This window comes from Gavialis gangeticus, unplaced genomic scaffold, assembly GCF_001723915.1.
Source record: "Gavialis gangeticus isolate Ggan-Ray unplaced genomic scaffold, GavGan_comp1, whole genome shotgun sequence".
In the NCBI taxonomy this organism is placed as follows: Eukaryota; Metazoa; Chordata; order Crocodylia; family Gavialidae; genus Gavialis; species Gavialis gangeticus.
Window position 1 is genome coordinate 31,326,338 of NW_017729031.1, and position 16,003 is coordinate 31,342,340.

At 44.7% G+C, this 16,003-nt stretch overlaps 1 protein-coding gene across 1 annotated transcript in view; it reads left to right on the forward strand.

The window, feature by feature from the left end:
• The window catches only part of MYLK (myosin light chain kinase), a 286,443-nt gene that overhangs the window by 99,978 nt on the left and 170,462 nt on the right, over positions 1 to 16,003 (forward strand). The window contains exon 11 of the mRNA XM_019522572.1: positions 2,849 to 3,001. Within this exon, the coding sequence (XP_019378117.1) occupies positions 2,849 to 3,001 (153 nt within the window). The remainder of the gene's footprint in view (positions 1 to 2,848; positions 3,002 to 16,003) is intronic.

The following is a 16,003-nucleotide window of genomic DNA, read 5'->3' on the forward strand; positions in this document are numbered from 1 at the left end:
GAGTCTGACCCCCTGCCATGGCAGGAAAGATTACTGGGGTCAAATGACCCCAGCAAGGAGTTCATCTAACCTCCTCTTAAAACCCCCCAGGGTAGGAGCCTGCACCACCTCCCTTGGAAGTTGGTTCCAGATCCTAGCCGCCCTGACCGTGAAGTCGCGCCTCCTGATGTCTAACCTAAACCTACCCTCTACCAGCTTGTGACCGTTATTCCTGGTCACTCCTGGCAGTGCTCAGGGGAACAGTGATTCCCCCAGCGCCTGCTGATCCCCCCTGACTAGTTTGTAACAGGCCACTAGATCCCCCTCAGCCTTCTCCTGTGGAGGCTGAACAGGTTCAGGTCCCGTCGCCTCTCCTCACAGGGCCTGCCCTGCTGTCCCCTGATCATGCGAGTGGCCTTCCTCTGGACCCTTGTACAGGTCAGTGGATCTGTACAATTATGTTTCACAAACAGCCTCTTCAGTGCCCTGCATGGAGAATTTTCTCCCTTTTTGACTATACTCATGTTACTTTTGTATATAGTCAGAATCGCTTTAGCTTCCTTTCTTTTGGCTATTCCTTTTGCTAGCTTCTATCTGCTGTTGTATAACCAATGCCTCTGCGTTCCAAGTATCTCCCTCTCCCTGCTTTTCATATTGTTTATCCATTTTCCCCAAGATGAATCTCATTTTAATGGGTTTAAAAAAGAATGTGACCTCAACCATTCAGCAGAAGAGTTCTCAAAAGTGCAGAACAGCTTTCCTATCCATCCAAACAGCTTTAAATATGCAGTCAGAGGGAAAAATTTCCTTTCTTTTGGCATAAAGTGCCAGCAGTAAGGTATTTTTGTTTGTTATTGCTCCTGCTGCCAAACTGTCATGGGGATTTGAATGTTATGTCCTTAGAGAGGGGAACATTTCAGTCCTGGAAGAATTGTTTTTATTAGGTGATGCAAAGAACATAAGTTAGAATCTGGCCGGTGTTCGTTCCACTGGGCAGATGCATTATTGTTCTGTGCCCCTGGTCTGATGAAATGGGGAGTAGTGCTGTGAAACCAGACAGTAAGTCAGGGTTCTGTTGTTAAGACTTGAAGGAGAGAGCTGACCTGACAAGTAGGCTTGATTCAGATAACGTGGCCAAAAATAACTTTTTTCTGTTACATATGGAATATTTATATTGCCCTCTTGCTTATTTATGCCAGAAAAACAAGGCGTCATATTGTTCTTGACAAGGCAGCTTATAGCCTGAATTAAATTTAAGCATGCCCTCTTCTGACATGGGAACTATTATTATTTTTATTGTAACAGTACCTTGGAGGAACTTAGCTCCCTTTTGTACTAAGTGCTGTGCAGAACCAGGTCCTGCCTCCCAAAGGTTTGCTATCCTGGCCCTCAACCCTGCATAATCTTCTTTGAACTCAGTGGCATGGCAGTCTGTTCAAGTGCAGGGCTGAACCTTATTGTCGTGACAAGATGCAGCAATGTTACAAACAAAGTGGGAGGGAGGACAGGGGAAATGCATTAGGAGCATGTGTTTTGTGAAGTCAGGTTTTAGGCGGTAAGGGCTCATCTCCAACTTTGCAAGAGATAGAAAATTAATCCCTTGACAAGATGGCAACTCACGAGACAGAATTATGGATCGAGACCATCCGGCTTGGGATTTGCTTAACAAAATAAGTTCTATAAAGCAAAATTTCAGTCTTCCACTGGAAATAAGAGTATGATAGCAAATTTGTCTGCTGTTACTGTCCATCTTAGAAACCAGAGATTAGGAGAGCCTGTGACAGCATCCAGTTTATGCTGATGGGGCCGAGTGCAGGGCTCCTACAAGCTTCCATTCTCTGCCCTAACTAACTTTAAATCACAATGTTCTGTTCCTGGGAGGATATTTCCAACCATTTTGTCCACTTGAACTTTTTATTATCCAATTAGGCCCAATCTTGTTTTTGTAGTTCCATGTATCCTCCATTAGGTGTGCCTCCAAGCTACTCCCAACTTGCTATTTACACAGCTATCAGGGCCTCCTGAGCTCTCATCTATACTGGAAAAATCACCCTTGGTGAGCCAGTACCAGAAACTATTTAATACCCAGGGAAACAAATTGCAATAGCACTGCAGAAAGGGAGCCTGGGACTTGATTCACTTTCTGAAAGAATATTAAAGCAGCTTTATCTGGTCTACTACCATGTCCACTATCTGCTCAGGGAAACCAGTTGGCAGAAAAATAGCTTAGTAAGTCAAGCTTTCTCTTACAGCTCAGGCTGGAGTTTTTCAGTAACCAAACTATGCATCCTTTGGTATAGATTGACTTTTCCTTCCTGAGTCAGTTTCTTCAAGGTCCTTCATGGTTTTTGCTCCTTGCCTTGGATTCCATTCAATTTCAGTAACTTCAGAGATAATCCCTGCCCCAAAGAAATTACAGTCCAAGATAGCATGCATAGATGGCAGTACTAGCACCTAGCATATTTAGTTTCAGACTAGTAGACCATGGGCACAATTGAATACAGTTGTTTAGGCAAACAATCATCCCTCATTTCTTATCCACCTGGATCTGAATAGTTTTCAAAGATAAAAAAACAAATCCTCCTGTCCTCACTACTGCACAAAATAAAGAAGTCAGTGGTGGTTTTGCTTGAGTGTGGACAGCAGCAATCTAAAATTCACTTTCTGCCTCAAGATCCACTTGGGATGTTTCTGTTGTAATTAGTAGGGAGCTGTATCGATGCACCCGAGAGCAGAATTTGGCTCTTATTTATAACTCTTTTACAGATGTTGAAGTTGAAATGTGCATTAAAACTGATTGGTGTTCCTGGAACTCATGGCCAGCTGAACATGGTATACTAAGAAAAGTTCTCTTTTTTCATGTTTGCAGACCAACCAATCCAGTACGCCCATTCCACTTTCGAAGAGGGGGTTGCAAAACTGACCATCCAAGATGCCTTACCAGAAGATGATGGTATTTATACCTGTCTGGCAGAAAACAGTGCAGGACGGGCATCCTGTAGTGCTCAAGTCACTGTCAAAGGTGAATATTTCAATAATACTGCAGGATTTACTAGGATTTGTCCTTGTCCTTCCTCATTTCTTGGCTCCCATGCTGCCATACCCAGAGAGGCATTCAATAGTGCATGGAAGCCAGCGTTGGGTAGTTCTTTTCGCACAAATTGGAGCAAATGTTCTGAAGGAGAAGTAGGGCATCGAGATTCCAAAGTGTACAATAATGTTTAGGGTGTTGGAATGAATATTTGTCATGACCCACTCAGATCAGAAAGCACTGGGGTGTACTGAGTGCTGCTGCTCAGGTTTCTCCATATGCCTGGCTTACAGTGATATAATGTGTAACATCGGTGAGGAGAGTGGTGACCTGAACAGAAGAGGCATGAAGTAGAGGGTGGCATCACAAGTTGCCCCTGTGTCTGTACAAGTTGCTGTCCCTTCCTCTTGAAAGGCTGACATAGAGGTTGTTCTCTGGGGCACGTACACACAGCTTTTCTGAGCTGTCTGCACTGCTTAATCATTGATCTGTGGTGTGGGTAGGACTTATTTCATCCTCAGAAGAGATGAGGTCAGCAGGGAGACAAAGTAGACCTGTTCCTCAAGCACAATGCAGCCATCTACTTGATCATACCCACAAACACAGGTGTCAAAGCAAATAATACAGCTTCTCACCAGAGGCTCCCCAGGTGCTTCACCGAGGTGCATTGTTGATAACTTCCCTCTTCTACATGTAAGGGAACTGAGGGTTATTGGCTCAACTTTCCTCAGGGCCAATCACTAGCTTCCATGGGAGTTGCTGGTGTTCGATGCCTCTGAAATTCAGGCTGTTATCGTTTTTCTTTTCAACCCCAAATCATTATTGGCCATGGGCAATTTATGTTCAGTTCAATTCAAGTTGGAGAAGGAATCCAAGTTCCCTGGTTAATATCTACATCAGTCTGACACCAGTGGAAATAATTCTGCTTTCCCCTTGTACTGATAGAATTTATAATTTGCAAGTACTCCGTAACTGGATACTAAAGGAGTTGGAAATTGGGAGATGGTCCCTCACTTTCCTGGTAGCAGTTAGGTAGTCAGAAATAGACAATGGGTCTGCAGAGGTTGCCTACTGCTCCACGATAAAGTTCTTTGTTATTTGTTGTTCTCATTCATTGTATGCCTGTATTTACTGAACCCCATGATCACTACACCTCTGACTTGCTATCCTGGACCTTGGCCATATTCCTGAATCTGCCTGGAACTAAATTATACTCTCCATTACCATTTTGGCTGAGGTATTGTAATGAGTCAGAGATCTCATGAGGGAACTGTAACAATGTCTGCTGCTGTCCATTTGGGAGTTTTACCTCAAATGAAATGTCTTGAGACTGCAGCACAGTTTTGTCCAAACATCCCAAAAGCTATTTTTTATTTGAGTTTTTAAAGGGAAAAAAAATTCAGAATTAAGCCAAAGGCTTTTAAACAACTCCCGTAAAGGTATCTTTTGAGCAGCATTTAAAGTGAGTGGCAAATTCTGCATTAAAACAAGCCTACTTTTAATGTGCTATTAGATCAAATGTGAAATAGTGAATGTATGGCAAGTACCATAAGCTAAACAGGTTGTAATAATGGTAAAGACTTTGTCCTTTCAGACTTCATTTGATATCCCAGTGCTTTGCCACACATTATTACTTCTATTACCTTATTACTGCTGGTGGTAATTTCAGATTGTGGAATCAGTGCAGGAAATTAATTCCTCAGAGTTGCATAGGGTTAAAAGACTTCTAAACCAGATCTTCTTTTGACTTCAGTATACTCTGAATCAGGACCACGACAACCTGCTTGGGTTATTACTTTCTTAATATAATATAGGGCCCAAACCTGTGTGATACGAAGTATCTTCTGTAAGTGCTGAGCAACCTCAACTAAAGGCCATCAACCGTTCATAGGAGGATTTTAGCACCTTGCTGCATTGGACAACTCCAGCTGCATCATCCACGTGATAAATTTGCTACACTTAATTTACAGGCATGAATTAATTAATCCTGCCGTTACCCAGGTAAGGTAGGAAAATATCATCGCCATTTTACAGATGGTAAAACTAAAGGAAACAACTTGCCCAAGGTTGGACAGGAAGTATGGGGCAGAACCAGGAGTGGAATCCAGATGGAACAATAAATCTGGTGATGGGATTAACTTGATCTGGGGATTCCTACAGGCCCTTACAGCCATTGACTTTGGTATTAGAGACCTGGAATGGGATTGGAATTATGACATGAGCAGCAGGTCTGACAGATCTTTTCAGCATACAAATCTCTTCTGATTTAGACTGCCAAAGGAATGCACTATATAAAGTGCTTTGTTAACTTATTGTTATATGAGGAAAACAGATGTGTTGGAACAGCATAACCCCAATTATTTAAACTTTGAATGTCAGACGTCCCTATTCTCTGGAGCAAGGTCATTTCCCGCTGCAATTATTGAAAATTCCTTGATTATTCAGACTTGAGCACTGCCTGTCATTACATTGGGTTGTTGAGGTTTTGTTGCTCATATTTGGTGCTGACATTTTTAAAAGTTAGGTAAACAAAATGTGTTTGCAATTGCATGACTGATTTACTTGTGTAATTAGTGCAATTGTATATTCCAATTGGCTGATTGTATACTTAAATGACACTAATGACCTGCTTAGTGCATGCAGCTGTAGTCATTTTGCATAAAACCTAATACACAGGCATTTTCACATAAAACTGGGCACCCAAGTTCTAAAAATTGCTGTCTTCTTAATGGAGAGTCTGAATTTATAATACCACATGCATTCAGATCGCCCAGAATACATTTACTGTAGTTGCATGCAGAAAGCAATGACTGATAAGGGAAGAGCTGCGTATAAATTACTTTCTTGAGTTTCCTGGTATCTATTTCAAGTAAATTGAAATGGTGTGAAGCCCTTTGAAACACTATATACATACAAGGGAACCTGTTTTTCTTTTGTGAGTGGTGGAGATTGTCCTCAATTGCAAGATGAACAGTTCTAAATAGGCCTTGCAAGTGCATCTTATTGTTTCAAATATTATCATGAATTTGTTTTACCTTAGTGACTAGGAGGCCCACTCTGCCAGGTGCTGTTCAAACACAGAACACAAAACCAGTCCTTCAAGGCCTAAAAAACTTATGACCTAAGTATAAACCAGCAGATGAATGTAGACCAGCCAGAGAGAGACAAGAAAGCAATTAGACCACATTGGTCAGCCTGCTAACCAGTGGTCTCAACACTCAGTAGCCCCTCATGGGACCCACCAGGTGCATCCCTGGGCTCAGGACTTTACGCACAGACAGCAAACCATGTTTGGGTGCACCAGAGGAGAAAGAGGTAGGAAGTGAGGTATGGCAGGAGCACTTATTCACTCACCAATCATGCTGGTAGGTGAAGAAACTATGGCAGAGTACTAGTGCTACTAACACAGAGACTTCTGGGCAGGGAGGGTCAGTTTGCTTTACTGTTCATATAGACATCTGCTGATTTGTTGTGATTTTAGTAAATTCATGCTGTGTTCGCTTTCTTCTTTATTCAAGCTTTCTTTGCTTCACATACAGATTCAGTCTGTGTGAGAGAGAACCATAGCTTACCAAGGGTGTCTGAGGGGAATTCTTTTGTTTTCCCAGGTTTCTGGATATGGGGAGTGGGAGTGTTTGGTACTTTTATGAAGACTTCAAGGTCTTGCAACTGTTGTTGCTGTAGACACCTTGTTGGCATCTGCTGCCTTGTGGCTGAAGATAATACCTGGCACAAGGGTTTTACATTTTTGGGTGATGAACAGAGTAGGAAGTAATTTTGTACTGTGAAGAAGCTTTACAAGCTAGAGTAACCAGGCTTGATTACTAGGGAAGTCCCTTTCAAGCTTGTGGGCAAGTCTGTCAGTATATGACCTACTGGGTGTGTCTACACATGCTTTTACATGCGCCTAAACTTAGTGCAGGGGTGCTCAGGGGGGCTGGAGGAGCCAGCTGGGGCTGGGTGGGGGTTCCCCTATGGTCCCCTCCCCCCTCCTCAGCCCTCTCGCCCCCTACTTACCAGCATGGAGCCTGGGTCCAACTCCCTGTGGCAGCGAGCAGGGACCACCTGAATCTCCGAATCAATTTGGAGGCTCCAAATCTATTCATGGGGCTGCTGATTTGATTTGGACCTTTTAATGTGTCTCCCAATTCAATTTGGATTCGGAGATTTGCCTCCCGAATCCAGCCGAATCTCCTCCAAATTGAATCAGCTACCAAAGCTTCGCACAGCCCTACTGTGCACAGGATCTGATGCTCTTATTAGTGCTTCATACACCACTTCTGTCCTTTGCCACCAACTTTGTTTTTGTTCCCTTTTCTCTCCACCTCCATTCATGTCAGTATTTATTTACACAGCCTCCCCCCATAAGTGTCGTATGTTGGGTAGCCAATAGCCCTCATAATCTTCTTACTGTAGCCATTCATCATTGATCACACGACAAGCAGATTAGTCACCTGAAAGCCTCTCAGAGCATCTGCTGTTACTAGTTTATCAGAACAGTGGAGGAAGATGCTTTCTGGCAAACCAGTTCATTTTATTCCAGTCACTGTGAGTGGGGCCACAAAATGTAACTTAGCAGAGGACGAGTTCTCAGGTAGGAACCATCTCTTTCTGTTTGGGAACTGCTTGTATTTACTTGAGGGGTTGTTTCTTTTTACATATTCGAGCAACCTCTCCTGAACCTTAATCTTTAGACAAGATTATCAACCTCTCTTCGAAGCCTTAATTGAGGCTTTGCATATTTGCATCTTGAAGATATACATTTCTGTCTGAGGCCACAGGAACTATAATGTTTCACATATATTAAGGCTGTTAAGCCTATCTTTGTAAGCCATCAGTGCCACAGGTTTGTCGTCTTGCTAATGTAATCAATAGAAAACTACAGAAGACTTCCAAGATCCATCTTTGTTAAACGGCCAAAAGTTATCCAGCTATGGACCGAGAACAAACACCCTTCTGATTGCACTGATTGTTGGGGACTAGTTGTTGTTAATCGAGAAATTGAGCTGGGGGTCAGAAGGAAGGTGTAATGATCAGAGCGAATGTGTCATTAGAGAAAGCTTTCGTTGTGTTGTAGCAGTGTCCTCGTGGTAAGGCTCTGGCACGCCACGTATTTCACTAACAGCTTGAAGGATGTAGCTTCTCATTTAATAAATTCCATTCTCGCAGCATCCCAGGCCTACATGTGGAACCCAAGCCAGCCTAGAGACCAAACACGAGAGACAAAACCAAGCTGTGTAAGGAAGCTTTAATAGCCATAAGATTCATTTAATCAAAGTGAGTGACATTTCTAAGGACAGATTTGTGATATAAACAATATCCAGAAAAAACCAGGACTAGATTTGGAAGCAAATGGAGGATTTCTGTGTACAGAATGAATAAAGGTTGAACAGTCGGAATGGCATGAATGTTTCCTGTCAGCAAAAAACAAACTAGAGCTGTAGAAAACCAGTGGGTGGTTAGCATAAAAACATCTCTAACTCTGTGGGTGTCCTCATATAGTAGGGTGAACAAATGTGAAATCCTTATCTACTACCAGAAAAGAGATTATTGTGGCTGTAACTTTAGGATGATCCTGAATTGGCTGGAAATGGGCTGACTCATTAAATAGAGCGTTCCCATCTCTGACTTCTGGGCAACCACCAGAATCCATTAAAAATAATGTCAAGCAGAAGTATGTATAAGCTAATATTAAAACCAACCCCCCCAAACCACTTAAAACATTCTGTTATCCTAAATAGAGTTTGCAAAAGCAGCTGACATAGATTAGTTAGTAGGCTACAAATCAGAAAGTCATACTATCAAAACTATCTCATGGGATGAGCTTGATGTTTAAAGCTCTTCAAAAAGGATCACAGTGCAAATGGATTCTGAGTAGGTGTGATGTGGCATGGCAGGATGACCTGAGAGTAGGGTGTATTGGGTATTTCATAGGAGTGAACCTGGTTTCCAATTCTCAGCCCCATGGAAGAACAATATCATTTTATAGAATTAAGGTTTCTTGAGCTTCTGCTTTAAAAAATGAATTCAGCTTTCCTGTCCTATGTATGCTTTTATGGAGCTACTTTCAGTTTGACTACAGTGACATTCATTTTCACAAGTAAATGGCTTCCCAACCCAGTTTGAAGTCATCAGATGCTGCTATTGCTCAAGACAACAACTCATGTATTTCTGTCACCTGTGTGACATTCATCTTGATGCCCATTTCTTATGGCATTCACCATAAGCCTACCTGGATGTTGATGAGCTTCGCCAGACAATTACATGACAGACAGCCAGTTACATGACACTTGAAATTGTTCACTGAGTGCTGGTATTCGTATGAGTTAAACTGTAAACAAGGGAATATCTAGTGCCTCAGGTTCAGGGAGGACGAAAGTCCCAACTGCAAGAGTGCTAGTCAACCTGCTCAACACCTGTCTCGAGCATGCAATTCAAAAGGTGCAGTGTAACATAGGTGAAGGTTTCTCATCCAGACTCTGCCCCACTGTCTAATGCTGTCACAAAATCAGGTAAATACCAGCATGACAGTGAAGCAGACTTAAGGGCTGGTTCACAGCAGTGTTTTATTTTGCTCTTTAACTGTGAGTTGTTGTTGTTCTGCTGCTGCTTCTGCGTTCTCCACGCCACATTTGGCCATCTTGTCAAGCGGGCTCATGCTCACTTATTCTGCTTTGCAAGATCTTTCATTGTACACGTGTCTTCAAGCAGTGGGCTCTGCAGCAGATGTTGCATAGTCTGAGGCTCTGTGCCACAGTCACAGGTGGTTGAACCAGTGGTATAGCCCCACTTCTTCATTAGTTCCTTGGAGCGTCCGAGCCTCGGTACACAGGCAGTTCAAACATTGCCACTTTCGTCGTGCTTCATCAGCCCCTGGTGGTGAGGACTCAGCTACTGGAGTGTCCATTTTTTTCCTGTCAGGTATTTTCTTCAGCTTCTGGTACCACAACTGTTGTTGTGTCTCCTTGGCTGTGGCAGTGAGAGGTTGGGTGCTGATGAGGAAGCTGGGGTGCGACTTCAGGTGTTTGTGTGCTGTGGGATGCTCATGCAGCCAGTGTCTCTCGTCTTCAGTTTGTCTTGATCATTGTGTCCTGCTGGCCACTGCTCTTCTGATGCCAGGTGGAGTGATGGCAGCCAGCAGGTGCCCACTGGTTAGGCTGGTAGGCATCAGACAGCCTGTGAAGCATTGGCAGCTATCGTTCAGGGTGGGGTCAAGGTCCTTAGCAGGTACAGATTTCTCCCATGCAGGGCATACTTGACACTCAGCTAACTCAATGAAGGGAGACCTTTGTAAAGGGAAATTTAGCCACTTCCCATTGCTTTCTGCCAGACCACAAGCATTTGTTATTTAGGAGTTATATTGCAATGAGCTATTTGGGAGCGTCCACATTAACCTTAGAGCCCAGCTGCTTGGGTTTCATAACACCCCTGGAAGATTTCCTTCCTGATCCCTGGTTCTGCCCTGAACCATGGAGATAATTAACCCTTTCAGTTTTGTCCCCCTATAATAAGAGCGCTCCAAATGCTGTTCTTATTCACACATTGAATCTTATTTGAGCTACTCAGCTTAATATCCTTTCAGATGGGATGTATTTTAATTTTACCACATCTAACAGTTCTCTTGCTCTCTCTATACACACAGTTCCCATAGCCTGTAAAAAGAGTAGTTTACACTATTTGCTCATATCAAAAGCTAAATTCTGCCCTGAGTTCCACCTGTCCAATCACAGTGACCAAAAGCAAGCTGTAAAGGCCATAGTTCTGCCCTAAGGGCATGTCCTACTGCAGCGTTAGCGCTGGGCAGCCGTCATGGGTGGAGAGCCCCACTCCTGCCCCTAGTACCAGTGTTAGCTCTTGCTGGGATAGAGATCTGGCATGTCCTACAGTGGAATTTCTTAGTGATGCATAAAACTGTGTTGCCCTCTGAACTTGTGTGCAGGCTTGCGTGCTCTCTCCCTGCCTCCTCCCAGCCCAGGCGTGGAGCTGCTGTCTGTGGCAGTGACAAAAGATCAAATACTTGAAGTAAATAACATTGCGAGCCACATTGTTCATTCTTAAGGCAGACAGCTCTGAAGGCAAAAGCAAACAGCATTTGGCAGTAAAAACTTGTAATGGGCACGTCATTAAGGAATTCAGTCTGCAAACCACAGAGTGATTTGTAGCAAACCTGACTGACGTTTCTGTCTGTTTTTTTCCCCTCTCCACCCAACATAGAAATGTCTTTTGGGTACATTTCCCAAATGCTGGTGTTCACTGGTATTCTTTACACAGCCTTACCAGGAGACTGTTGTCAGCCTCTGCTGAGCTAGCGGTGGATTTCTGGCATGGCACCTCTCTTGAAACGCCTATGCCATGCAGTAGAAATGGAGAAGACAACACAAGGTTAAAGTGGTAACTTCCAATGCACAAAAAAAGAGCTAAGCATAAAAACACAGCCCAGGTGGCACTGGTCAGGGGGTGGGACTGCAGACTAAAGACATCAGGGCTTAGACTGGCCTGCATTGTCACTGCAGGGCAGGTATATTGCTGGGCTGGGCTGACATGAAAGTTTATACCTTTAACTGTAGCTGCTAACCTAAGCTAAAAGCTTACTCGCAATGGGTTACAGCAGGGGTGTCAAGCTCACCTGCCTTCTGGTCCACCTTCAAATTGCGGGGCACCACACAGGCCAGATACAGACCACGGGTCTCCTTGTGGACTGGATATGGACCCAGTGGCAGTGGGGTATGTCGCAGCAGTGGCAGGGGAAGCAGCAGCACGGAACATAACACAGCTGTCACCTGTGTCCCCTCCCCCTTGCCCCACCAGTTGCCATCGCTAGTAGGGCAGCAGCCCCAGGTGCCAATTTGAGGAAGGGGAAGGAGAAAGATGGCAGCTGCTTCCACAGCCACACTGGAGGTGCCAGTAGCCGGATGTCACTGCTGCCCCGTGCATTGTCATTGTCCCAGGTACCCAGCTTCCCTGTTACATCACTGGCCAACATGTACCCTCTCAGGGGCTTTATAGGTGGTACCAAGCTCTGTCCCCACTTACGCCGGCCCTTCCAGGAGCCCTGCAGGCCAGATCTAGCCTGCAGGCTGCATGTGTGACCCTTCTGGTTTAGAAGGAGGGTTGTGCTGATAGAAGAGGGGTTAGAGCATTCAGAGTGTAGCACCAGGTCAGCCATGCAGTTGAGGTACATCCTCATGGATCAGTATTTAAGTGCGGCTTTCCATTTGGCACAAGCAGCTGCAGACCCAGTCGATTGTCAGCATACACAGTGGGAATTGGGTTTCTAAAGGATGCTGTCAGATAATTAGACCTTGAACTACCATTGCAAAATTGCAGGCCAAGCTGAATCCTCACTTAAAAATAAATTGTCCATAATTGCTTAAAGCCCACAGAGCCCTAATTATTTTGGGGCCAGTTCTAACCAAACTTGCAAGCTTTACAACTCTGGCAGAGAGTGTTTTAACCACATGAATTTAGGTCTAACACAGAAAATCACTTTCTGAGAAGAAACAAAAAAGCCAGACAAGATGAATGTCCTCATATCAGTTTTCTGTTTAATCAGCCCCCTTTTTATTTTGAGTTGACAGCTCTGTTAATCTGAGAATTGCAAGCAGCTGGAGATATTTATGTTGGAAATTGGCAGGGAGGTGGAACTTCTTGCAAAGCTTCCTCCTTTCCTGCTGAAAGCTGAGCAGCCTGCTTCCCAATTCAGACTTTCTACACGTATATCTGTCACTCTCAGAGACATGGAAGCAGAAGCTGCTGCTTCAGTCCCTAGGTTTGCTCACAAGAAGCACTTTTGGAGTTAAGTCTTCTTCTCAGCTCAGTTTATTAGCCTTTGAGCCAAAATGTTATTTAAACACTATAAATGGGCAATGTTGTGGAGAGAGTCCTTTCTGCACAGTTCAGGCTAGGCATCCTTACCATATGATTCTGGCAAGCAGATGCCTCTGGCATGTCTCTTATAAAAACTAAACAGGAGGTTTGCTGGGCTAGAAGCACAAGGCAGCGTATATTTTAAGCTTCACCAGTTCTGGACTGCAAGGATATGCCTACATGGCACAGTACAGTGCTGTGTGAGGAAGCCTGAGCTACCACAGGCACCAGGAAAGTTATAGCTGTACTAACATGGCCCTCTATCCTGGCTAATTTTCCCTGCTCCGCAGCGGGACTAAGTCATCTGAGCAGAGCACTGTGCTAATGATTCTGGGACCTGTGCAGACTCAGGTTTTTCTGCACAGTGCTGCATATCGATGCTGGGGACATAGGTCTCATGCTCAACCTGTGAGGTAACGAGCACCCTGAGATCCCAGGAATTTTGGTGGGGATTAACAGCACTCTGGACCTCAGAGGAAATAAAAAACCCTATATGCATATTTAGTTCTGTCTTAGAGACTTGAGAGGAGAAGGGGCGTTTGTCACCAGGACAGGCTGGTGGGTCTTTTCTTGGTATCTTGTTTCCTTCAGGAGTCAGTGGCCACAACTTCAGAAGAAAGGTATCTTCAAATGTTTCATGCTAACTGCCATTCTTTCCTGAACTCAGTGAATATTTTCCAGCTTGTTCTCAGAAATATTAAGAGTGATAGCTGCACTAAGGAGCACTGCTCACTGAGGATGGATGCCTGGCCTGCAGTCAACGGCAAAATGTCCTTTGCTTTGAGTGGGGCCAAGATCTAACTCCCTCATTGTATTCATGGGTGACTTTTATATCTCATGTCAGGCTGAAGGAGGAAGGCTGCTTTCCTTGTAGTTTGGGGTGTATCCCCAAGGGGTGCAAAAGCTTCTCTTTTACCTCGGAGTAGTTTGTACCCACAAAAATTAAACAAAAGGACCCAAATGTGAGTTCTTGCTTCTCTCAGCTATTCAGATTTCTGCTCAACATTTAAACAGGGTTGCTCCATATTAGAATTCCTGGTTCTCTGGGACTCACGGGGTAAAAAGAAAGGCAAAAGTATACTGTTTTGTTCCTGAAGTCAGCTAAAGGGACTCCAGATTTATCTGGGGAATAGAACAGAATCTGAAAGAGTCATTTACACACATTCATTTTGTAAAGTAGGGCCATAATTTTAACAGTGGACAGCAGCTGGCAACCTTTTCAGGTTGCAGGCCAGAATGAACCAACTCAGATCAGAGGCAGGTAGACCTGCGGGTAGATACTGGGACCTGGCCACCACCACTGCCACTGCTTCCTATTGCTGTTGCTATCTGCCGCCAAAGCCCCATGTCTGTGGGTCCCATCTGGTCTGCAGACCATAGGTTGCTGAGCCCTGTACTAGGAGATAGATTCCCTTTGCGAGGATTGAGGTAGAAAGCAGAATATGGGCATTTTTAACATTAAGAATGCTGTGAGCTGCAAAATATATTTGTGAGGATGATGGTGAGTGAAACCAAACTCATGGTTTTGAGAGAGAGCCTCCCCCACGCCACACACACACACTTCTGGAGTCCTGCAAAGATCATTTCTCATCTAGTCCCTTCTGACATCTTTGTGCAGCCACTAGCTGAACTGATCAAATGGCATGGACTTCAAGCATTAGCAGATGACAGGCAGGCCTGCCTACCTTTAGCCATATAGGACTAAGGTTATCACTGCTGCAGCTCAGCTCATGGATGTGGAACAGCTAAAAGAAGCATGTCCTAAGTAAGTTAGAAGTGACATTGGTGGGCAGAGTAAAGAGCTGGCAGCCACAGTGCAGTCTGCTTTAGTTGAAGACGCTCATCCACAGTCAATCAATGTAGTGTAAGAGTTTTGGTTTTCTTGCTGATCCTCAGCTCTTGCACAGCAGCATCCGTGACCAGTGCTTTTCATCATTTCTGGACTACCACCAGGAAATGCCCCGGTAGGCACTGCTCTGGTATCGTTTATCCACTCCATCACCTAGCCAGACTACAGCAGTTTCCCTGGGCATGACACCTTCAGCACTTAGCAGACTCCAGCTAATGCAGACTGCAGTAACTGATCTCTTCAACAAGGCAGGCGCATCAGACCATGGTCTTTGCTCTTTGCACTGGCTTCCCACAGCATTTCAAATTAATTTCAAGCCCTTGTCTTCAGGGCACTCCCTGGCCTGGCTTATCTCACAGTCCTCCTTAAGCTCTGGAATGAAGACCATGGTGAACAGGTAAATTCCTCTGATGAAATGGAACTTTCTGCAATGATGATAAAGTCTCCTCTGTTGGGAGACAGCGTTCTTGCAGGGGCTGGTCTGAGCTTGGGGAATGATGTCTCCTAGGAACTAAAGACTATGGTAGTCCTCCCCTCCATTCCAGGTGTAGACCTTTCATCTTGTCTTCGCTAATATTAAAAAATCCCTGTAGACCCAAGACTCTCCTGTGCATGCTTCTCCTCATGGGGAGAGGACAAGGGAAGAAACAGCACGTCACATGTTAGTCCCATTGCTTAGTGTCCACCTAGGAAGTGCTCAGATACCAGCATGCTAGCTGCAGTACAAGAATCAGTGTATACGAGAATAGATAACTGTCTAGCTCAAGGGTGCTCAACCCCCAGCTTGTGGGCCAAATCTGGCCTGCAGAGCCATGGTATCTGGCCAGTGGGGCTCCCTATGGGTTGGGAAATTTGACAGTTGGGAGAGTAATGGTAATTAATACAGCCACCCACCCCACTAGCAAGTCCCCAACCACCAAAGCCAGATCAGGGCCATGCCCATCCTCTCCCCACACATGTGGCCATATTGGGGCAGGCCATGTGCCCTACTCCCTGCACATGTTCCACCATGCAACTGGATTTAGGCCACACTGCTCCCCACCTCCCTCTCTGTGGCTGGATTGGGCCCCACCACGCCACTCTGTGGGCCAGATTGGGCCCAGCAGCTGGATCTGGCCCATGATCCAATCAGGCATTGCCTATCCAGCCTGCAGGGCAAAACCAATTGATCACTACTGGTCTAGTTAACTGTTTTGTCTAGAAATAAAGTGGGACCTGGCAGAATCTCTCAACACCTCCCATCTTCAAAAACGACTGAATCTGGATCCAGACCCACA